Source organism: Carassius auratus, linkage group LG48F (genome assembly GCF_003368295.1).
Source record: "Carassius auratus strain Wakin linkage group LG48F, ASM336829v1, whole genome shotgun sequence".
Classification (NCBI taxonomy): domain Eukaryota; kingdom Metazoa; phylum Chordata; class Actinopteri; order Cypriniformes; family Cyprinidae; genus Carassius; species Carassius auratus.
The window spans coordinates 1,319,701-1,345,594 of NC_039300.1; the positions used below are offsets into that span (position 1 = coordinate 1,319,701).

The 25,894-nt window shown below is 39.1% G+C and overlaps 1 protein-coding gene across 1 annotated transcript; it reads right to left on the bottom strand.

The window, feature by feature from the left end:
- Positions 1-7,311: 7,311 nt before the first annotated feature.
- On the bottom strand, positions 7,312-24,592 carry LOC113068644 (protein NDNF-like). The gene is made up of 4 exons (XM_026241434.1): positions 24,277-24,592; positions 16,330-16,518; positions 13,965-14,089; positions 7,312-9,513 (listed from the first exon to the last, which is right to left on the bottom strand). Exons 2-4 carry the CDS (start codon positions 16,515-16,517, stop codon positions 8,105-8,107), a joined length of 1,722 nt encoding a protein of 573 aa, XP_026097219.1. The 5' UTR covers position 16,518; positions 24,277-24,592; the 3' UTR covers positions 7,312-8,104.
- Positions 24,593-25,894: the final 1,302 nt, after the last annotated feature.

Sequence of the window (25,894 nt, forward strand, 5' to 3'; positions counted from 1 at the left end):
CATGCATGTACATGATTGTATTTTTGAGAAAAAAAATATTATGCATGGTTAGTGAAAAACTAAAAATGTTAAATCACTTGAATAAGGCAATAAAACACATACATAAAATTGGTTGCCGGAAAAGTTGAGAACTGGAGCTTGTAGCCTAGAATTTTTCTTTCTGAATGATGTGAAAATCATCTTGTTCACTCACTCACAGAAAACAATATATTGATTTAAATTTTCTAAAACACTTTTTGTTGGTAAAAGTCATATGCGAGTAGGCGTCAACTATCATGAATATCATTGTGATTTACACCTGAGAAGACAAAGGCCTGCATAATGAGCTGCATAATGAGCTGCATAATGAGCCTCTCATTCAACTGTGCCACTGTGAGGGAGGACTTACAAGAAAGAATGTGAGAACAAAATAAAAGTATATAATTTTATGTTTGTAGTTTATTAAGAATATATTTAATTATCCCACAACATAATTTAATATCCACTTGGGGGAGCAGTTAAACAGTTTATTAGGAACAATCAAAGCTGACTTTCAAATTTTTTGGCATCCTTTCTCTAGTCACACAATCCTTCAGAAATCCTTTTAACAATCTTATTTTCTACCAAATAAACCCCATTTATTATCATCATTATTATTATTATTATTATTATTATTATTATTAATGTTGAAAAGAGCTGATAATATTTTTCAGTTTTTTTTAGGGGGAATAAATCGAAAGAACTGCATTGTTTTTACATTTGCTAGAGTTATCTCTATTTGTCACATTTATATTATTTACATCAAGCTTTTGAATGGTATAGTATTGTATATTGTTATTGAAACTTCATAATGTTTCACTTGATTATACATTTAGTCAGGAATTATAGTTTGGAAAAAGTATTTGGAAAAAGTCTAACTAGTAAAATGTTTACACGTTATGTGAAAACTAGTACAAATAAATAAAAAGAGACTTACTCATGTTTATGATCTCTGCTGAATAAAGTGCTTCATTCTTTTTTCTGAGGAAATCCATTTCTCAAATCCTCAACCACATCACATCTTTTTGGGGTGAATTATGTCTTAGTCCTCTCATCGCGAAGCAAACAGTAAAATAAAATAAAAACTTGAAGAATAGTCTGGCTGCTTTTTCTTCTGTGTAGGCGTATTCAAGCCGCGCGCTTCAGTTTGAATCTGAATAGCGCGTTAAGCGCGGGGGCGTGGTCACATTAGATATAATGAGCTGAGATATGAAAAACAGACATTGCGTTGTTTTCATATGGATTACTTTATCTCAGAATATTTGTTTTCGGCAGCACTTGTTTAGTTTAAAAGTAGACATTCCAGGCTTTCTATAGATATCTCTCTCATGTCTCTTCGTTGAGTATTCACGGAGTTACAGTTCATTTTAATGAAATGTTTGTACATGACGATCAGCGGAGACAAAGACTGTAGACAGCGCACCTTGTTTGTTATATTTATTTTATGAGTGCACAAAGGTTTTTTGTTATTATGTCTGTATCCAAAAAAAAACTAGACCCTTTACAGATTCGATTGATGTATTGCTCTTATCTGTACGATTAAAACTGAGAGTGTAATTTAAGTTCTTTTCAGGGTTATCAGGTGAAAATGACTCAAAACGCATATATGCGTTAATCGACTCGAAAGGGTCGATTGTCAGTTAGGTTTAGCATAAGGTGAAGAGTAGGAGCGACATCATTTTCAAACATGAATGGCATGATAGGTACAACAATATTGCCAGATTCATATTGATCTGTTTTGGATATAACTAAACATGGTTTAAATTTCAGTGTGTTGCAAAAATGCAAGTAGCACCATCATATATTGCAGAAATGTCACCACAAGCATGTAGTGTGTTGCTTCAAGTACTTTAGTCATTGCCATGGATCCACAGTTCATCCTAACTTTAGCTAGATGATAATGTTGTCCAAAATGAAGTAATTCTGCATCTCTTTCTGACTCCACAACCAGTCAGACTGAGGATGCTACCAGATCCTAACAGAAGTACAGACCACCGAGTTCCTCCAAAAAACATTCCTCAGGGTCTCTATTTCTTTGTGCAAATATTTTCTCTGCAGACAAACCTCATTTTGGCAGTTCACACAACCGCATTCATGGAGGATTTTCCCCAGCGTTTTACCATAGTTCAGAAACACTTCTGAAAACTTGATACTGATCCATCTTTTCAAACTTGAGGTGTCTCCATCATCCAAACCAACATCGTAATGAATGCTGTTTCTGGCCTGTCCTGCACTGCTGACGTTACTGTGTTTGACTTTGTCAAGCCCCCGCTGCTTCTTGAGGGCCATCAGGATGGGAAGCGTTGATAGAGAGTGAGAGAGATCACAGTGAAGATAGAGCGTGAGAAAACCACTGCCACTAACAACAGACATCTGATGAAGGACAACACAGACACCAGACCACCCTTTATGAGGGCGTAACAAAACCCTGTCTCCATTTATTCAGACAGAGACAGTAATAGCAAGTATAAACTGTGTAAAGTAAAGTGCAAAACCCTTTATTTTAAGGTAGCATATACACTGTGTTTCCAAAAGTTGGTTTTTCCAGTGTTTCCGTAGAAGAACCATTTTTGGTTTCCCAAAGAACCTTTCAGTGAACAGCTCTTAAAATAACCTCTTTTTTTTCTTAGATTAAAGAACATTATAATAATCTCAAGAACCACTAATGTAAATAAAAAAACAATTATTGTGACTTGTCTAGAAGTTAATGTCCCTTGCCATGTCACATCTAGTCACATGACACATGGAAATCAATGGTGTTTGAGATCACTGACTACAGATCTGACACATAATGTGGCAGTACATCAATAAACTCCTGTGGCAGCAGACTTTCTGGATCTGGATCTAATTGGAAACTCGATTTTTAAGAGTTATAGCTACGTACATTGACTTACCTTGAAATATTATTTATGATACCCAGAAATCAAGTCAGCTTAAAGCCATTAGGAACCACCCTACCTCCAAAAAGAGACCCTGGGAAGCGTTTTGTGAAGTAACCACCAAACTAGCAGTATTTATTGTGCTGTCATGATGATGAAGCACTTTAGAGGGAGGTTTTTGATCCTTGTGAGGAGGTCTTTGGGGACAGATGGTCTGACCTCAGAGGAGCTGCCAGGACTGCCGTTGGTGAGACCTTGCTATCAGTATTTCTGTCTTATGAGCACTATCACACACAAGTGTCATAAACAGAGTTTGCATGTGGATGTGGAGTGAATATGTGTGTGTGTGAAAGAGTTACATCTGAAACCTTCTTCACAAACTATCTTCAGAAGTGTCACAGAGTTCTAAGGAACTGGGACACAAGTCATGCGTATATATGCATTCATTCATACAGACACACACACACACACGCTGAAAATCAGATAAGAGCAGAGCTAAAAGCTGAAACCCATCACTCTGAGATGTGGCTTCCATCGCTCTATATTTATTTCATTCCCTGTTTTCACTGGCTGTATATCTCTCACTCTCCCCCCTCTCCTTTTATAGTTCATGGAGAGTCGTCGGCCAGCATGAAACCATTTACTCTGTATATTTGAGTATTTTCCTCTTTTACGACACCAGTGTGAACTGATTTTACAGAGAGAGGACCTGTTTTGATTGTGCTGTTATCATCTGACTTACTCCGAGTGAGTGTTGGCAGCAAAATACAGCAACCGTGGCTTATAAGAATTCCAGAATAGAGGATATAACAAGGTAAATTAATTGTGTGTGTGTGTGTGAGGGGGGGGGGGGCTGCGCGATGGAGGAAAAGATACATGTTTGAATAAAAAACATAAGCTCTGTTGTGAAGTCTAATAAGCTGTCCAATTTGATAGCATTCTAAAGTATCATGGATGTGCAACCAATGCCAAGACTGTTCAATATGCAGTATGTTTAACTGCCTGTTAAGACCCCTTCTTTGGAGAAATACTAAAGCAGCATAAGACATAACAAATTTAGGTCATAAACACATTGTGGGAACATTGTTTCAAATGTCTTTGTTTTCACCCATAATATAACATTTAAAAGTTTTTTTTTCTTCTATTGTTCTAATTGTACATTAAAATATCCAGTTTTCTTGTTCCTAAAATATTTCTAACAATTTCTACTAATTAAATTTTTTACCCAAAATATGACATTCTAAAAAGATTTTCTTTCAACATTATCAGAGTATTCACCAACATCATAAGAAGGTTCCAGGAATGTTGTTCAAAGAACGTTTCTGCAACGTTATGAGAATGTATATCAAATATTAATGTTCCATGTTTGTGCAACTTTTAAGAAACATGAGTGAAGCTGTGAGAACGTTCCTTGTTAGCTAGGTATTCTTTATGAAACAAAGCTATTCCAGAAGGCACTGTGACGAGCTCAGTAAAACCATATATTAAACTAAGCTGAGAGAAATGCTGGTGCTGTGGAAAAATATTGTCATCCCCCAGTCTTCAACTATCATTAATAGTTAATTACAAAATTAATTTATAAAAAATGTCTTACTCTATAGTGCATAAAACAAATTGGACAAAATATAATTTCTTTCACTTCATAAACTTGAATAAATAATGATGGTTGTGAACAGATGAATGCAAATGCACATAGTATCAGACTAATAATATGCTTATCAAGGCAGTAAACACAGATAGCTACCAAACAGATCATAACGCAAGTACAGGGTAGATATTGCTGAACTGACCAAGCATTAACATCTGTCTTTATATACATGTGTATGTTCACATTGTGGCCGAGATTGAATAGTATGCTATATGTTTCTGTGTTTCTGGGATGTTTAGCAACATCCTAATGTCAAACTCTTTTAACGTCTCTGGTGTGGTTTATGTGAGGACGTCTCCCATGTGCATCACTTTTTTGGTGATGCAGGGTAGCTACCAATCTAGTGTACTAAATCAGTCAATTATAAGGGGTTATTTCAGTATGGACTCTATCTTTAGAAGGCAAATGGCTATACAGACAGGAGTGAACAAGACCACTCAGTTGAGGTTGGTTTGGTTTGGTTTGGTTTGGAAAAGAAAAGAAAAGAAAAGAAAAGAAAAGAAAAGAAAAGAAAAGAAAAGAAAAGAGAAAAGAAACATGAAAAGAACATGTGAATGCTTTGGCCACCTCTTCTTTTGATTGTCTTGGGATCCAGGGAATTTTGGTTTTATTAAAAACACATTCACTCTCCAAATGACCATCTTTCTGTGAGTTTGCACACACAGTCCCTGCTGACTGTTCTCATTAGCCATGGCCATCCATGCCATTCCCAAACCATTGCCTCAAGAATTCCCAATCCATTCCTGCACCATTCCGATTACACTTCCTCATTATAGAAGGCCGACAATGAGGCTAATTTAAAACAGATGAGGTTCTGCCATGTCTGCAGTGATTGACAGGGTGTGAAGGGGACTCAAACCCAACTCCTCAGGAAAGACGCTAGACTGTCAGTGTGAAATAAAGTTTGGTTTGAGCATTGTGCAAAAGAATCAACCCTATATTTGTGTGTACAAGTGATTGTGAAAGATAGAGATTAACAGTGAGAAAGAGAATGGGAATATACTTTTCTGTGTGAATACATTATATACACATGCAGGTAACACTTTATTTTACAGTCCTGTTCCGTGTGTGCAAACTATGTAGTTATTATAGGAGTTAGAATAATTGCATGGGTAATAACTAGATACTAAACCTGAACCTACCCCTAAACCTAACTGTAACACATGTAGTTACCATTTAATACAAAGTACTTTCCTCGTATAATACACTTTAAGTACATGTACTGTAAAATAAAGTGTTACCCACACATAATTTGACACAGTTGTGTCCTTTTAAAACAGGTTTTTAATTAAATGATTATTTTACTCAGTATAACAACTTATAAATTATGGCTGTGTGCACATAGCAATTACTTACTAGTGTGAAACAGAATGTGTCATGCAGGAATAAGAAATAGCAGTTGTATGCTACACTGTTGTCACAAAACTTTGTGCATTTTTTATAAAGTAAGTGACACTGATTTAGCATCTTAGAAATATAAACTTATTTTGCATTTTTTGTTTATCACATGAAAATTTCTTAAAGGTCCCCTTCTTCGTGATTCCATGTTAGTTAGTGTGTAATGTTGTTGTTAGAGTATAAATAATATCTGTAAAAAGCTCAAAGTTCAATGCCAAGCGAGATATTTAATTTAACAGAATTCGCCTACAAAAAACGACCAGTTTGGACTACATCCCTCTAGTTCCTGCAGGAATGACGTCACTAAAACAGTTTTTTTGACTAACCACCGCCCACATGAATTCACAAACGGGCGTGGCCCTGTTGCGCTCCGACGGAGAAGAAGGAAGAGCTGTTTGTTTTTGTCACCATGTCGTTGAAACGCTGTTTTTTTCATCTCGGAGTCCAATCATCTTTGTTTGGGCTTCCCAGGAACGCTGTACTTTGAGATTAATGGTTACAATTTATGTTTAACTCAGTTCCCGAAAATTATAATCCACATGTAAAACTATATGCAGTTAATTTTGCTGAGGACAACTTTCTCAATCTCAATCAGTTTAATGCTGGATTTGCACAAAGATTATTCCTGAAAGATGGAGCAGTTCCCTCTTTGTCTGGAGAAGGCGTTGTTTATGGACCACAACCGGTAAGTGTATTTTATTATTTAAGTTGGTGCGTTTAACAGTTTCTGTAACTTATTACACAAAGGGCAACGCTGTTTAGCTTTGTTAAATTGATGTTAGGGCTGTGCAAAAAAAACAAATGTGGTTTTCATGCGCATCTTGTCAGTAAAAACGCTCCTGTGACTATAAATACATCTCCAGCACGTGCGTTCTAGCCCAATCACGTTACCAGGAGGTCAGCCTGCTCTAAGCTGCTGTCGAATCACAACACAGGAACCGCTGGCCCAATCAGAATTCGTTACGTATTTCTGAAGGAGGGACTTCATAGAACAAGGAAGTCATCAGCCCGTTTTTGTGACAGTGAAAACAGCAGTATACAGATAGGTGAATTGTGTGAAAAATACTGTGTTTTTTTACACGCGAAACATGAACACATTATATTGCACATTGTAAACACAATCAAAGCTTCAAAAAAGCACGTAAAACGGGACCTTTAAATCTAAGCAGTCTTATCAAATAAACAAGAAAGACATTGTGCATTGCATTGTGGGATATTCCATGCCTCTGTTGTAAACTGCAATTTTTGGCAAATGTAATAAATCATTTGAGTATTCTTGACATGCATTACTATGATTCATGTGAAAGATAACTTACTTCATATCTATATATTACTATATATCATCCTGGCAGAGAAACACAGAACCGCTGAGATTACAGATGTCTATATTTAGTGTTTTATGTACATGAATATTGGCAGAAAAAATCTGTACATGTGACACAGAGATGAGACACATTTACACACACCAGATTCACAAACTGAGATTATACACACACAAACCTGACAGTGGGGAAACGCTTCAGCAACGTTTACTTTCATACAGATTTAAAACACATTTTATCACTAATAACTGTTGTCATAACAAAAAAAATAATAGCAGTTAAAAAAATAAAACATTAAGAAAGTATGAAATAATTTAAAAAAGTCTTCTAAACCATGTTTTTAATACAGGGCAGGAGAGCGGAGAGAAGGAGTCCTGGAGTTACCTCTACGATGACTGGCGTTAAACCAAAACGAATGCACAAACTGAACGTAGACAATAAGGCAGACAAATGGTGCATGTAGGGGCTAAAAGAGAACTGCAACTCCTCCAAACTCCAATTTCCATGGCATTGAGGATGCAGTACAGGGACTCTTTGCGTAGCAACAGCGATGGCACCCCCTGAGAACAAACCTTCAGGTGCCTTAGGTCGCCTGAGAGCGCCAGACTCGACTCGACTCGGTAATGTAAACATAAATAAAAAGGTTGATATCTCACTCTACAGGCAGTTCAGTAACCGCAACACATGCAGCGTTAGCATTAGCAATGTGCGCAAGTAGTCAGTCTGCAAAACTCTCCTTAGTAGAATATCACTCAGAGTTAAATAAACTTCTTTTTTTCTCATTATATATATAATATATTTACTTCTGTGCAGAGTCTGTGCTTCGGAGTCTTTGTTTTTTAACAGTACTTTCTTGTTTTGACCAGTTTGCTCTGGTACTTGACTGAGTGGCCGCTGTGTCCCACCACATAAACATCCAGGAGGTAGGTCTTTCCCGCCTCGAGGCCTGTTATGGTCTCTGTAGTGACTGCCTTCTGCAGGTTGGCGCTGTTAAAGTACTTGCAAAGCACTTTCTCAGACTTGCGACGGCTCTCTGGTCCAGCGCACTGGTTCTGCTCTCGGCGCCGATGCTCTTCACTGTAGCTTTCGGAAACTTCACGTTTGTAAACACAGTATTTATTGCGCTCCTGTGTGCCAAGCCAAGCCACGGTAACAGAGGAACAGGTACGCAACTTATCGAAAGCCTTGATGCGGGTATCTTCAGGTAGGGCAGGGAAAGGTTGCTTGCCTCCGGCATGTGTGCTGGCCAGTACTTTCAAAGTGGAGGCACCCTTGCGGGACCCTCTCAGACGAAACAGGTACTTGGCTTTGGGCTTTCCTCTGAGCTGGAACTGACGGACACCCTCCACATTCTGAGAGAGAACAAGCTTCCCATCACGCCGCACCTGAACTTGCACCGCGTCCAGACAGGCATGGACAAACAGCGTGACGCGCTGGTGAGAGGAGACCGGGGCAAAGCGAAGGAATTTGCTGCCTTTCCTCTTAATGAAGACATCGGTTACTTTCCCATCCTTGAGCTCCACTGTCTTCTGCTTGGCTTCTTCCTTGGTGCGGGCGAAAGTGCCCACGTATGCAGTACTCATGTTGGTGCCTGTGTTGACGGCGAACACATCAAAGTAATATTGTGTGTCTGGCTTTAGGTCCGTCACGGTAAAAATATTCTTGTTGCCAATGCAGATCTTCTGTATGTCTGCCACTTTGGGCTTGGGGATATATGTGCGACTCATCTTGTTGCTCAGAGCTCTGTTGGTGGTGAGGGAACGATCCTTGAAAACATTCTCAGATGGGACAAAACCAAAATGAGCAAAGTCAAAGAGGCTGAAATCCCGACCAGGTTTTGGAGCAATCATGAAGGCATCATCTAAGCTCATCTTGGCCTCAGCTGCACATAAACTCTTGAAATTGTGCTCCTTGTTAATAACCACACAGTAATGGATCGGCTGGCCCATGGTGGAGCCAGTAGGACTGGGCTTCCAGGCCAGCGTGACAGTAGTACGACCCAATGCGGTAACATCAACCCTGGGGTCGTAAGGCAGTTCCGGGTATGGCTGGTCGGACTCGGGAGTTGTGGTAGAGTAAATCTTGAAGTTGCTGTCCTTTTCAGTGGAGATGATTTCCAGCTGGTACAAGCCCGAAGGGGAGCTAGTGGAGATGAACGACTCAACGTCATTTCCCTTGTAAGTAAAGAGTTCGGTCCCCTCATTGGCCGTGGCCTGCTGTTTCTGCTGCTCTAGAGGTTCTGGCTCACCTGGGACACAAAAGACACAGAGAAATTCACAAAATTAGACCTTGGGAAACAAGCACAAAAAAAAGATGATGGGGAAATAAGGGTCTCCACAGAACAAACCACAAACATCAAAAACAAGGCCCATACTGTGTGGGAAAACTGTTTGGTGCTGTTTGGAGATGCACATTTTGAATGATGACTTGTTTAAACCGCACACAAACACAAGCCACATAAATTGGTGAACAAATGGATGTGGACACTTAAGCTCTCTCTGAACATCAATGACTGAGACATTTAACATTAACTGCCACATAATGACGCATTTCCCTCACCACTACAAAAAACGAATCTAGTTGTTTACTTTCCGCTTCCTCCCCATACCCCAATTTACACCACTGGAAAAAAGAAGTAGCAATTTCCATCTTAACGGAAAGAGCATCGTTTAATGTGTTAATCCTTGTGAGGTCACTGGGTGCTACCTGCTCCGGTGGACATTAGCCACTCGTCTGCTGGCGACTCTGTTTTGTACAGTATCCAAACAACCCTGCTCATCAGAGGGTGACTTTCACTATGCCTTCCAAGGGAACACCAAGCTACACAGAGACGCCTTGTGGCTTCCCTGTTCCTTGAGTTTTTTTCCAAGCCCTCTCCGTTCAGCTGGGCAAGAAAACATAATATTGTGTTTGACAACTAGAGAACTAAATGAACACGCGTTGCACTCACAGACCGTCTCCCAGTGGATATATTCCACAAAATAATGGGAAAAGATTTGTGTGTGAGTATTTATTTACTGTGACTGCTGTATCACAATACAAAAAAGTACAAATTAAAGATTCTTGTTTGCATTTCATTTATAATGTACTACTGCAATTAACCAGATAAAAAGTGTATTGCACAGAAGTAGCTCAAGAGATTAAATGGAGTTCTGACTCACAGTACGTTTGCAATGTCCACTTTGACTCAGATGTATCTCCATTTTTTAAGAGAAATAATTTATTGTGTGTCAACTATTGTCTCACTTGGGTCTAAGTATTTATGTAGCTTAAACACTGGCAACACCAAGGTCATGGGTTTTATTCCAACTGAATGAAAGGTTTGCATAAATATAAATGCATAGATCCCTAAAACAGGTGAATACTGTAGCAAAATTTGAGGCATTGTTTAGCACTTTTCTGAATCTCTAGAGCAGTGGTTCTTAATCCTGGTCCTTTGGACCCCCCACTCTGCACATTTCTTATGTCTCACTTATCTAACACACTCTGTTCGGACCATGGAGCTGATGATTAAGTGTCTTAAATAAGGGAGTCAAGCTAAATTTTAACTAGTGAAATATTGAAGAGATTGAAAATGTTCTTTCCTATGGTCCGGTCCCACTAGAATGTGTGTGTGTGTATGTGTGTTTAAGTTATTGCAGCTGCGATTGACTGAATGTGTATGAGCAAGGAAATGAGTCTGAAGGCGGATATCATCAACTGTGACTGATTTGTCTTTCAGGATCTTCCAATCACTGCCAAGTCAAGCCGTAGCTGGATGATCATTACACAGTGTGTTTTGTAAAAAATAAAAAATCTACATCCTTTGCATAAAAAGCAACTGCACAGCAGTGAATGATGGGAGTCTGCTTTTCATCAGCCATGACAACCGTATTGGGCCACAGACTGAGAAGACGGAGGTAACCCAGGGCCTGGGAGTCATTACAGCACAAGAAGACAGAGATGATCAGAGAAGCGTGTCGTCTCACAGGGAGACAATGGTGTCTTCATGTAAGCTCTCACATGGACATGTTCTGCACACACTTCGAGAAAGCAGCTTCTGCTCGATTTAAGTCCTATACATTAGGCTTCAAAGACACGTCTAGATGCACTTTAACTGAAACCGCTGCATGTGTGTGGAGTGAAATACAAGGGTGTTTTGTAGAATTTTATTGATTTCTCTTTTAGGAAACTGTCCAGATGGAAAAAGAGTGATGTTGAGAGAGGGTAATTGGAAAAGGAGAAGAAATGAGAAAAGTACAAGGAGGGAGGGCAAAAAGAGGAGAGAGTACAGCTAAAAGGGAGAAGAAGAGTAAAAGCAAGAATTTAGCTTTGAAGACGAAAGCTGGTCACAACCTTTATCTTTACACACATGCACAGAGTTGATGGGAACAGTGGGAGGAATCCTACAGATGTGTGATTGAAAGCATGTCTAGGTCAAATTTCACTATAAAGTTTTCTATTTTGGGTTCACCTGTACATGTCCTTGACAGGGTTTATGAGATTCACCCCTATGTATCCTTATACAAGATTCACTCCATTTGACTTTTTTCATTCTTACTTTCAGGCTTTTACGTCTGTAGACATTCAGATGTAGTCCATCAGCACACCAAGCGTGGTAACACTGGGCCCAAATTCACACATCACAAACACACACTGACGCACTAACAGGGCTAATGATTGACCACAGTGGAAAACACTGACCCACACTGGACATGCTCCACAGTACTTCACAGAAACACATGTTTACCTGCAGCCCTGCTGCTTTTCAAATGAATATAGTTATTATTTTTTCCCAAAGAGGCATCTGTAGGACATTCATTTTGACTTTTTTTTTTAATCAGTTTAAGAGCTTGCAAACACTAGGGCCTATCACACCCCAGGAACCTTTTTTATAGTACCAGAAGTAATTGTGTAACTACCCACTTTGGGGCGTTTTTGAACCGGAGGAACTGGGTTTGATATTAGTACTGCCTTTTTCGAGAAACAAATTAGCTCCTACTCTGGAGCAGGGTCTAACCAGCACAACTGGTACTAACCGTGACCTAAGTAGAGACTGATTGGCCAGACGCATTCGAAAACGCCCTCACCCGGCATGATTTAAAACACCAAGTAACATACTGTAAACATTGTGTCAACTTATTTCGCAAGCATGATGAACAGTGCTAGATTGACAGGCGCTGAAGTGCAGGGTAGCACTGCCAGTTGTCCTTAGAGATTCATAGTCCTTTCTGTTCTTTCAATCGCTTTACGTAAACGTCAACATTACATCTCCATTATTGTGAAACCCACGAGAACACAAAAAAAAAAAACTCATCCTCATGTTGTTAAAAGCTGCGTTTACATGGACCCTTCTAATCCGATCATAATAGGACTAGAAGCACAGCCAGAATAAAAATGTCACATGTTAACAATTGAATTGGCTTGATCCGACTAAAATTTCAATTGGACTGTAAGAGGTGGTTTATCCCTTTTGTAATCTGAGCAAGAGGACATGTAAACACTTGATCGGATTGAAAACCAAAACTGGAAAGTACTGCGCATGCGCAGTGATGTAGAAATAGCGTAATGACGTATGACGCGCGGAACGAGGTGTTCTTCCTAGTGAATAAAGTGTCAGAAATAAGTGTCCTGTCATTATAAATCTCCCCTTTCACTCAGCGTATGTGAAGTGGAACAGGACCACGTCCCACCAGACCTCGTTTAAGACTCTCATCAACAGACGTCTAGTTTGGGGTGCGGGAAGAGGCACTTTTACTCCTTTTTTTTTTTTTGCTAAAGTAAAGTTAAGCAGCATAACAGTTCATGTGCTGGTCGTCACCTAATTAGGACCTGAAGTAGATAAATATAACGTGTGCTTTGTAAAACTGCAGCGGAAACTCTGTATATTCAGGCAATGTGCGCATGTCAAAAGAGTAAATCTGATCAGAAGCTTGTGACATGTAAATGCGCACATCAACCCGATCCCTTTATTTAGCATTCATGTAAACACTAAGTTGGGATTCGTCAATCAGAATGAATTCATTCCGATGGAAGCAAAAAGGGTCCATGTAAACGCACCTAATGTTGTTCTTCTTTGTTAACGTTGTTGTTGAACGCTGTGCACAAATAACATCGCTGTCGACTGGCTTACGTCACGTCCTAGTACACAGCTATCGGTGTGAATGCAAACCTTTAAATGGTACTGGGAAATAGTTTGCGCAAAATCTTCCCAGTACTTTAGTACTGTACGTTTAGATCTGGAACTAAAGCAGTGCAAAAGGCCCTACTAATACTGTTTTTAAAACGTAGTTGTCTGTTCCCTACATAGGCAGCATCCTAACTGAAATGCAACCTCATAATGCAAACAGTGATCCTCAGACAATTTTATAGATTCAGTTCTAAGTTTTATTTAGGCCTAGTGTAATATATAATTATCTCACCCCTTAAGCTATCATCTTTAATCCTTTCAGTTTATTTTACATGTGTTCATCTATGTTTGAAATTATTCCTAATTTAGGAATGACTTCCTAATCAAGTTTAATCCTTTGGAGATACACGGAAGGAGATACCAATGTCTTCTTTAATCATTAAGCAGTCCTGAATAGCTATGGAAGATGTTATCTTGTTCCTCGGATCTAAGATCAGTTTTTCTAATAATAGTTTAGAACGTTTACATGGGAAACAAGTTTTAAATTACTGCAGAGTTGCAACATCGATCGGGAGATTTAATTCGGATACCTGATCCTTCTCCGCTGCGGTCCTCCGGGAGCTCCTGCAACGTCAATCTCCACTCGAGAGGAGCATCGCAAGGCGTCAGCATCACCAACAGAGGAGTGTTGTCTTCCTCCACCACAAAATAGTACCTGCAAGAGTGAGGAAAGTTAGCATGCACTGAAATCATACGGGAAATTAAACCTGACTCATTGTATGTTGTATAGCAGATGTGCTCTTTGTCGCACTCAGATGCACTCTTTTAGCATACAATAGTTACATAACAAGGTGTATAACAATACTTTTTCCACATTTGTCCCTAAGTATAAGACAATTTTAGCAAGGTTATGCATAATGGTGTTGCTAATTTAGTCCGCCTGACTGCAGTCATATTTCGCCTTTAAAAGTACTTGAGATATATTAAAACCTGTCCCAAGACACAATATACTGAAATTAGAACTAGTTGGCCTTTCAGAGACCGCTACAGAATTAGGACCATATTCCCCAAACACAGTGCTGCTACGTTAGCCTTGCTGTCTCGACACATTTCCGCTAGCTTTGTTTGCGTTTTTAGCTCTGTGTTGCCACTGAGTTAGCATACTTTTGACAATGCATTGCACATGGGAGATGTCTTATAAAAGCCCCACCAAACACAGCTAGTGTATTTCAGCTGCTTATTATTTCTAATGCTATCTGCGAACTGAAATATTAGCCTGCTAAGTGCAAGAATAGACTGAATACTGCCTACTATTTCTTTTAAAAATAGTGTGTGAAACAGAAAGCATTATGGGATTATTTACAATTCAATTAACATTGGCTACATTAACACATTACGTATGAATGATATCCACACTGAAAAAAAAGAGAATATTTGTAAACAATCTTCAGTTAAAAATTGCTAGTAAATTTCACAACTTATTACAAAGAATTGGCAGGTAACACAATAAATGCAATATTAAATTTGTAAAAACTGAAATTGTATTTTATTTTATATATACTACAATAATTTAGGTTTTTTTTGGCTTTTGAAATTTGACACACTCTTATGGCAGTTTGTAACTATTTTCCATTTTGGCCAGTTCATATTATGATATTATTTTATACAGAACAATATTTCCCCCCACAAAACCACATCATACTAATTTATGCAAAATCATCATCTCATAATTATTATTTATTTTTACTTTTTATTATTATTTATTTTTGTCAATGAGATTGGGTCAGTACATTTATAGGAAAATAAAAACTAATCTAAAAATGTAATTAAAAAAAATCTAAAACTGTAATCAAAATAAAAAAAAAATCTAAAACTGTAATACGATTAAAATAAATCAAAAATTTTGATAAAATAAATAATAAATGATCTTTTGATGTAAAATAAATAAATACAATTAAATAATAAAAATAATAATGACAATAATCCAAAAAAAAAAGAAAAATCATGATGTTAAAGATCATTTATCGACTAGAAATTGAAGGTCAAGTTGAGCACATTGCATTATGGGTTACAGCACAATGTGGTCTGTTGTACAGTTAAATGTGTTTAGATATTGCACAAAACTTATACTTATTTTACTTCATTTTATTAAAATGACTGAATAGTGCAACATTAATATAAGTAGCATGATAGTGTTTCATTCCAAACATAGTGTGAGCTTCTGTGAGCAGAAACGCCTTCCAACTCCACAGTCTGTAAAATAATTACAAAGACTTCAGTGTAATCAGCTATATTTGAGAGTACTGCAGTTCATTAGCAGGACACGACATTTACAGGATCACTGGCATGGACATCAAACGAGAAACAGGGAGATTTGTTGTTACTATAAAATAAAATTGCGAATACCTCAGCATTGGGTCATCTGCGGTACGTAAGTTCTGATTAATTCATCCAGGATTCTCTGCTAAAATAACCCTGCAGCCTTTGCTAAGACCTGGCATGTGGTTCAGTTTGACGGACGTGCTGAACGTCCATTGGAGTGCAACTGCTACTCAAAACAATGCTTCATCAAACACACACTAGCATGCAGTTGCTTGCATCTCATTCATAATGCATGTCTCATCCGCATCTGATGCATTATGGCTATGATAGATGCCATATTTCTTCTTCCAACACACAAAGACACATCCAAATGCACATGATTATAACCCTTCCATCCAAATTGGTTTATATGAAGGAAATATTTTTAAACATATGTCTATCATCTATATTTCTAAATCTAAACTCAATTTGAGGAGATATGGGGACATCACAAATATAAATAAATACATTTATAATAGTTTGTATATTTATATATATATATATATATATATATATATATATATATATATATATATATATATATATATATACTGTATCTGGTAAAAAAAATATTTCTGTGGTGTATGAATTCACCTTTTTGGTGTATCTCTGAACAGGTATCCGCTGATCTCGGCTCCATCTGGCAAGACAGAAGAGTCCTGAAACTGAGCTTTATCCCTGATCTGCATCTGAAAGAGGCCTTCATCACGTGTGGGCAGTTTCTGTCCCATCACCCCCAAGACCAGCATCACCAAACCACAAGATCCACACATCCACCTCATCCTAAAGAGTGAGAGAGAGAGAGAGAGAGAGAGAGAGAGAGAGAGATTGACAGTGATTGAACAGGAGAATGAAATGCCATTCTTAAAAACCATGCATTAAAACTATATTAGCACACAACATCAAAAGCTACTCACTAAACATGTTGGGGGAGGGGCATAGAGGAGAGCATTTGATTGGACGAAAATCTGTTTAGTGTAGGATGAGTCATCGATGTGAATTTTTTATATAGAAGACTTCAAAGCTAACACGCATTACCAAATTAATTTAAGAGCAAATTGAGGACAGTTAAACTATCAATAGCTACCAACGACTGTTTGAAAACTCTAATGGAAGTTAAATCATTACGTGATGTCCTTATTCTAAAAGAAAAACAAATTGTTCTTAACATTTAGCTAAATGTCTGAACTGCACCATCACACTACAACAAACAAACCAAACTACAGCAGATCTGGGACGATGAATTCAACTGAATGTCCTCACTGACCACCTTTGAAGTTCTGCTGCTTTTTTAACTCAAGAAGCGGCCCAGCTGGGGGAAAGACGGGGATGTGGCGGTCCATCCTGCACGCAAACATTCAAAGGACTCATGAGAACATCCAGGCACTCAGACACTCACAGATGCACACATCTGCTCACTGAAGACTCACACACACACACAAACGCGTCCGCTCACTAATCACTGTGAAGAGTGTCTGAGCTCACAGTACAAAAATATCCATGTCTGGCTGGTGTTAAACACCTGCTTATAACTATTCACAGATTTTCTTTCTCACCAATCTTCTGCATCTGTCCGGGGCACTTTTCATAACAATTTCACGTAAATGACAAACTGAATGTTTTTTTTTTTTTTTTTTTATTTATTATTATTTACACTTTGTTAAAATGTTGTAAACAAGTCTTTAGCACAGATATAAAACTGTAGACATAAAATACCATTCAAAGGTCTGAAGTCAATAAGATTTTTTTAGTTTTTTTTTGAAAGAGGTTTATTATTTGCTCACTTACTTTAATAATAAAAAAACACACTAGAAACAGTAGTTTTGGAAAATATTATTACAATTTAAAATAGATGTTTTCAATGTGAATATCTGTTCAAATTTCGGCATCATTCCTGCAGTCTTCAGCAATCATCCCAATTTGCTGATTTGGTGCTCAAGAAACATTATTATTATTATCAATGTTGAAAACAGTTGTGCTGCTTCATATTTTTTTTAACATTACACATATCTTAACTGGAATTTTTGATTTTTCAAATTAATGCATTCTCGCTGAATAAAAGTATTCATTTAAAAAAATTTAAAAAGCCTTGATGTGGAATGTACTTCAGGTAAAAGAATCTGGTCAAATTTAGTGCCTAACTAGACTTTTTTTTCCATTGGAAACTGCACAAATGTGTTAGAATGAGCGAAGTCTAACTCTATCCTGTGCTGTATTAGACTTCGATGGGGCGGTTTAGGAAGAGCTGAACTGGGATGAGTCTGGCTGTGTTGGGCCACACTCTAGGCTGGATTCGGCGTTGCAGGGATATCCTCTTTCTATTGATTTGGTGCCATTGATTGGAGCTGAAGGCAAAGCCCAAACTCCCTGATATAATCAGGCTAATGATGGCAAATTAGAGCGCTGCTCCACTGTCATTAACAGCAAGTGAGTGCTTGTCCTCTTTATGACCTCTTCAGAAATCCCTTCCCTCCTTCTGCCTTTATTCCCACTTTTCTTGACCTCTTTCACTCAGATAGTGCTCTCTCTTTTTCCTCTTCCGCTTTCAACTATTGTTTCTTGTTCTTTTACATGCTTTCCTCTTGCCTTTTAAATGTTGCACATAATCGGGTGGACAACAACAGTTTGCTTGAAAATGTGGTCTGAGGCTCTTAGGAGTATGTGAAATTCTGAATGGTTTGCAGGAAAGCAATCCATCTTAATTCACAGTCATGAACTTTTATAAATGATATACAAGGATATCTTCTAGTCCAGGTCAGTGATTTAACATAAGATCTTCTTGTAGAAATCCAGATGATACGTTTGTGTCCATGGGAGATCTTTGAACTGAATAGGGAAAATGAATGCATTGAAGGTGATTGTCACTGTGTGGGAATTGAAAGAGCTTGTATGTGTCCGGGCAGACATCATCAACAGATTATATTTGGGTATGAATTATAACACTGTATGTCTTTGGATGTGGCTGTAGAGAACATTTGCCTCAAATTCCAATTTTTTAAACGAGGAGAGAAAGCAAAGAAACACAGGAACATGGATTTCCTCTCCAACTCAGTCAGGTTTGGATGCCGTTGTGTTTCCCATAACAGAAAGGGTTCTCGTCCTAAAATAAAACTTCAAAACAAAGCCCCATCTGGAACAAATAAAAGCTAATGTTTAATTAGAGCTGGGAGAATGTCTGATCGCAATTTGGGGAAGGATAATTTGAAGGCAGAGTCAGCCGCAATCGTGTCAACTTTGTTTTGCTCCTATTCATTTTTTTTTTTTTTTCCTCTATTCATTTGTTTTTACCAATTATTTTTTCTGTGACGGAAACGGGTTCATTCGGGTCCTGGATCACTTATGGACCATGTACAAATCTGAGATGTGTGATGAACTGAACACTTGAAGTGGTTTCGGGAGAGAGTGTGTTGCGGGGAGGTCGTAGAGTCAAGTTCATAATGTTAAACAGCTTAAACTCTTTGAACGAAACATGCCGTAATGTTATAATTATCATCCTCAAAATCCTCCAAATCACTTCACGTGCAAGTAAAACGACAATGCTTTGGTGCTATTTAAACAGTTTACTCTTTAAGTAATTCACCTTGTTTTAACTTCCTTGATTATCGTTCTATCTAAAAAAAAGCAGTTCGAGATAATTCTGCAAAAACAAATGCAATAGGCCTACGGGGATCTTGTGTCAGGTGTTTCAGAAACATCTGGCTGCATTCCACTCTGGATAACAATTCGTCTAATTATCTGAGAGATGTTAGATGTTCATCCTAATCAGATAAAATAGCCATTCATCTCCACCGAGAGTCTAGAGGCTTTAGGTCTGACTGATGAATCAGCAATGAGGAGCAGATAATGCTATGATTCAGTCAGTCAAATAATAGACTGATTAATTGCCACAAGAAGTGTTCACGTTCAGTTCACCAAGGTGAGACGGGGACTGACAGGCTCAGCAAGGGAAACACACACACACACACACAGACAGATGAGTAGCACATGTATGGTGCATGAAAAGCAGCACTACTGACAGGGTGAAAACACACATCGCACCAGAGCAGCTACCACCTGTCAATCAAACTGCAGCTGCCCGGGCCACAAACAGCAGAGAGCCATCATTACCGCACTAACCTGTGTGGAGGTGTCACTTCTGTCTCACTCGCGATTTAAACATATATGACTGCATATTCACACACACACACACACAGCTTCCATACTGACTCTCCTCTCTGTGGAGCTCAGTGTCACATATGTGAACTCTCCTATATCACTCCAGAGGGACAAAAGCCTTCACTTCCACAGAGATAAGGGAAACATTTCAGATTCTGTTTCAACAGAGGCACGACGCCCTGAAACTGGAGAATGGGTGAGTTTCCCTCAGCTTCTGTCAGCGCTTCCAGAAACCTCTGAGCAGACATTTACTGTGGGCTTCGTCCCCTGGGCTCCTCACGGCTTTGCCTTGCATGCATACAGAGCCAGAGCTGGAAAGAAGCGGGAAAAGAAACCAACACCCAACACAATGGGGACAATGTTGGATTTTGTAGAGCAGTTTTATTCTGTGCAACTTTGACAAGTCTGTGGTTAGTCCATCTATTCTGACAATCTGTGTCTTGCTGCACTAATAAGCCAAGCCACGCAATATTATTTCTTTGGTATAACCACTTAAATATGATATTCATAAATCAAATTTAAAACCACATACAATTGAAATCTCCAGTTTTTCATCATTTGCGACATGTCCAATCCTGTTCCAGGAGGGCCACTATCCCACAGAGTTTGGCTCCTGTTCTAATAAAAGACATCTTAACCAGTAAATCAAGGTCTTTAGGATTCCTAGAAACTCCCAGGTTGTATCAAAAAGCACCCGTTATACCCTCAACATCCTTGTTGATCCTGGAACAAAATTCCAATCAACCAATCAGAATTGAGATATAACTTTTCAGAAAAGATCTGTTTTAGGCTTACAATCAGAGTTAGGTGGTTCTACACCCTTGTTAATCTGCTGTTATTTCCCACTGATTTTAGCAATAAATTATGGGTAGGGTGAGGTTTAGGGGCAGGGATTGGGTTAAGTCTATATTTTTGGACAATAATGTTGATCTAAGATCATCAGAAGATGTTGATCTAGGAACATGTCTTACTTGGCAAAATCACGCGACCGCCACTGGTAGTGGTGTCTGCAAACACAGTGGACATTATTGGCTGCAGTCATTCGATTCCATTATGGACCTAAATAATGAATGTAAAACCAATGTACACTTTGACGAGTAGCTAGAGAAAAACCATGCACTGAGAGCATCACACGAATGAATTACCTCATCTTGCCAGAAGATGCTGTCTGCAGCATTACCAGAGCACTCAGTGTCTAAATTCACTCGTTTGTTTTCATTCGCTCATTCAATGGACAATATAAGAAAAGTGGTTCCCAACCATGTTCCTGGAGCCCCCCGCCAAAACTGCACATTCGTGTCTGGCACTCTGTACTAATGAGCTGATGAGTAGAATCAGGTGTTTTTGATCATGAAGACATGCTAAATTTGCAGAGTTGGGGGGCCTCCAGGACCATGGTTGGGAACCACTGTATTAGAAGAGTACTGTAGGGAAGAGTGAATGAAAGTACATCACAGGGCTCTTCAACTCTAGGGCCAGTGTCTTGCTGAGTTTAGCTCTAACCCTAATCAAACACCCCAAAAAAGAAGCTAATCACAAATTACTTACAAATTAAAGACAGGTGTGTTAAATAAGGGTTAAAACCAAAGTCTGCAGGGCACTGGTCCTCCAGGAATGGAGTTGAAGAGACCTGGTATAGGGGGCAATTTCAGGTACAGCCACAGGCAAGTGTGTTGGGTTAGCTTAGAGCTAAACCCTTTAGGACACTGGCCCTCCAGGAGCAGCACTGGGCATGCATGGCAGTATCAGCTGTGTCTCATCTGTACCTCATGATGTGCTATCTGGTATTGAATAGTGCATGAGTGTGCAAGCGAACAGCCACTGTGCATCCTTCTCATCTCAAATGTTTTGATTTCTTAGAAATGAGATCAGCACTTTAAAGCTGAGGTGCTTGACATTGACTTTGGCTGTGTCTTTTTGCCGATCCTGAGCTGCACTGGTGCAGCCAAATGGCACAATAACTAATTGTTAAAAGCCAGTTTTGAGAGCTGAGGTCCAGCACTCCACTGTGGACATTTGGCTGTCCGCTCTTTGTTTACTTTGGCAAGGACCCAGAACAGCATTTGTTGAATAAAATCTTTGAAGAAATGTGTGCATTTGAGACACATTTGCTCACGTAGCTGCACACGGAGTAGCTGTGAAGTGTAACGTCTCCAAGCGATTTTAAGATTATTTTTACACACCCCATATGCTCACTCTAGAATGTCCAGACTGGGATGTCCCATTTGAGCCTCTAGCTATCCTCACACAGGTCTTTATCTCAGGACTCCCAATTAGTACCACATCAGGGAATGCTCTTCAGCAGCTGTGCTTAGAGTATAAGGGCCACTTTCTCCAAGTGCCACACAAAAACAGACCATTGAATGGGAAGGCCTCTGACTGATGTTCACTTCATTTCTGTGTTTGTCAGAAGAATTTGACATCTCACAAATATTCTCAGACTCGAGGGACAATTTGTCCTCCCCTCCCCACCCCACCCATATGAGCATATCTAAGGAAGTGCACAAATGGGCATGCTGGGAAATAAAGAGGTCACTGGCATTTATTTATCATCTACCTACCGAGAATGAAAATGATCTTATGTGAATGGCGTCGTTCGCATGTTTCGCTGACAGGACACACAGAATGAACCGTCTCAAACTGAATTCAAGCTTTGAAATTATGTGGACAAGCAGATATGGAAATGAAAGAGCAGGGGGTCACAAAAAGTTCGAAAAGCTGCGATTAAATCCCTGGTTCTCCTTAACAGGACATGACACACAGTCACGTCAGACCCCCAAAGAGCAGGGTGAGGACGACTGTATCTCCGCATTGGACTGTCACTCCATCGGACACACAAATAGCTATTGCAACAGTGGAGGAATTCTTTCGCTGCCAGAGTTTTCATATGCTAATACGGGTTTAGATACGCTATGCACCAGAGACCTTCCCGTTCTTAGACTTTTGTTCCTGTTTCATTCTTTCCGAGAGAGGACGGGAGGCAGTGCAGCTTGGCCTTGCCGCTAAATACAGTTATTCAAATTCCCTCATTCTGAGTCTGCCTTTCATTACGTCTCCCAGCCCAGAGGAAAGTATCACTCTCACCAGGAACCACATCAGGTAGCCAGCAATCCACTTCCTAGTTGTTTGTGTCTGATAGGAGACTAATCCTCGCAATCTCATCGGAGAGATTAAAAAATCCACACAATTTACTATTCAAATTCAAAAAGGAAAGGATGCAAATGGGACCGAGATCTCACTGCATGCTGCGGATGGGAAGCTGATGTGAAATGTCAAGCAGTGACATGCATTTCATGACATCACAAATAATGATTATTCCTGAAGTTTTTTATGGGTTTACATCACGACAAACTGAATATTTGTACGTTTTAAAATTAAACACACTGCAGGACCATTTAAGTGAACTGCAAAAGTTGATTAAGAAAGAATTTGTAATATAATGTGTTTGATTTATTTGTTGCACTTTTCAGGCTGTCAGTGCCAACAACTAAATATTCATCATAAGTAGCCTGCACTTCTTATTGTGTTTTATTCAGTAGCCTGACTCCTGAAACAATGCGAATTATGGTTGTTTGGATATTGGGGAAGGAAATGTAGAAATCAGACAACTTAAATGAGCACTTCAATCTAAAATACACTTTCCATTATTCATTCATAAACTGTAAACTGTAAAAAAAAAAAAAAAAAAAAAAACGCAGACTAAGTTGTTCTTGTCAACCATTCATTTCTCTAAACAGCAAAAGGACATCTCATTTTGTAAATCATGGGCCACGATTTAATTTCTTGCAGGTGCTTTTATGCGTTAGTACTGTTTGGAGAAGTTCCTAGCAAACAGACATTTAAAGAAAAACTCCCTCTGTGCCTTTGCCCTCAGCGGAGACAGAGACATGTAACACTGTGAAAGACTGAATAACAGACGCACAATTGAGAGGGCGAGGACGAGCTGTGATGAATTGCGTCTGGCGGATGGGAGCGCATGGGAACCGCGTCTCCAACACAATGTCCAGAAACTCCCATCGCACCTCCTCTGAGATCCAGACGAGCACTAAAGGAGCCTGCGAGCTCGGGCTTGAAATCCTTCACTTCCCGGAGTTTGCAGACCGCAGAAGCCCTCGCTCTTGTTCTGGCAGAGGGTTCAAAGAGCGCGGGGAGTCCCGAGTCCCGCTCCGTTTCCCCGCCACTGCAGAAGTGATTCAACTCTTTCATGAGGCTTGAAGGCATTTCGGAAATGCAAAGGCAGGTACACCTGAGCAATGTCTCAACATAGTGCAAATGATCCTGAGAGAACTGAAACGCATCTACTCCTGCGTGCGATTGTTGTGAACGGGAAACTAAAACCTATCAAGAAACACCTAAAACATCTCAATTTTATGTTAAGTTCCTTACCTTGCTCTTTAAGGTTAAATCACTCCAGTGTCGTGGTAGAAAGGATGTGTTTGTTGACTTCCAGCAGAGAAAACACAGAGGCTGTGAGAGATGGAAATGCAGGGAAAAGGAAGATGTTGGAGAAAGTGTGCTGAAGTTGTTCCGGATAGATTCCTTCAGTCGGACCCGGCTCTGCTCGCGGCTCTCACTGGGTCTCTCCCGTCCCAAAGCTGGCTTCTAGTCTAAGTGGGTATCCTGAGTTGTTCTCGTCTGTAGAGACTGAGTGAAGTGAGAGTCAGACTGCTGTGAAGTGTCTCTCTCTGAAGACCAGCCCACTCTTCTGCCACAGCGCACGAGCACACGCTCCTACACGAGTCTACAGTCACCCGGCTTCAGGGGCAGCGCGAGACATAATAATAATATTATTAATAATTAAGGATAGGCTACATTTTAATTCAAAGTTAATTTTCGTAAATATATAGGCCTAGTTATAAATAAAGCAAACTTTTCAATCAACTGGATATGTATATAATTGTGAGTATCAAGTTATAAATATTTAAAAACATCCATTTACAAATCTGACCAGGCCTATATACATCCAAATATTTTATAGTGGTACACTGAATAGACCTATCTATTTTTCACGAAAGTAGTTACAGTTAAATACAGTATAAATTAAATATAAATCTGAAGCAGAACTGTAGAATTTGTAGTTTATGGCCTATTGTATATGGTTAAATTGTGTATAAATATTGTGACTCTAAATATATATTTTAGAATGCAAATATATTTTTTAAACTTGTAAAATGGTGTTAGAAATGTTGATTGTCCCCTTTTTTCTCTTTTTTTTCTCTTTTTTTTTTTCTTTTCTTTTTTTTTTTTTTTTTTGCTTTGCAAACTATAATTTGGTTGCTCTCAAATTGGTAAAATTGCATTTGGCTCCTGACAATAATTGGTAATAAATATCGATAGACTGCAGAAAAAAAAAAAAAAAAAAAGTAAAATTGTGGCTATATAGGTATTGTGCATCAAAACCTAGTGATCTTCCTTCCTAGATAGCATTTCTGGGCATCATATTTCTGGTCAAAAGTATTAAAGGAATGTGAATGTAATTATGATCATAACTGAAACCAATCCTAATGACATCAAATATCAAATACAAATCATAACCTGCTGAATAAACTGAAATGCCTATTTTTAAATTATTTTTTTTCTCTGAAAATCAGTTCGTGTAGTAAGCCCTTTGGCTGCGTCCAAATGATTTAATGCATCTGAAAAGCACCAGGTAGCTCACTAACCGTCTCCGTCAAGCCTCCCAAGGCTTGCTGAAGTCTGAAGTGTTTTTGTTTCTTCACACACAGGATAGTTTACAGCAGGGCATCTGTCTCTCGTTCTGCAGGTAGTCACGCAACTCCTGAAGACTTCATCAAAGAGCTGTGTCACGCTGAAAAAAAGTCCCACGATGCTTCCCGTCCTTCTTTTTGTACTTGCAGTATTTGCAAACTTGAATAGCCTGTGATTACCAACACACACGCAACTGTGGGGTTTGTTTGAAGAGCGCAGGCATGGTTTGTTTCTTTTGTTGGGCTGTTTACAGCGGGCCATTCTCTCCGCTGCTGTCTCTATGAACCGCATCCAC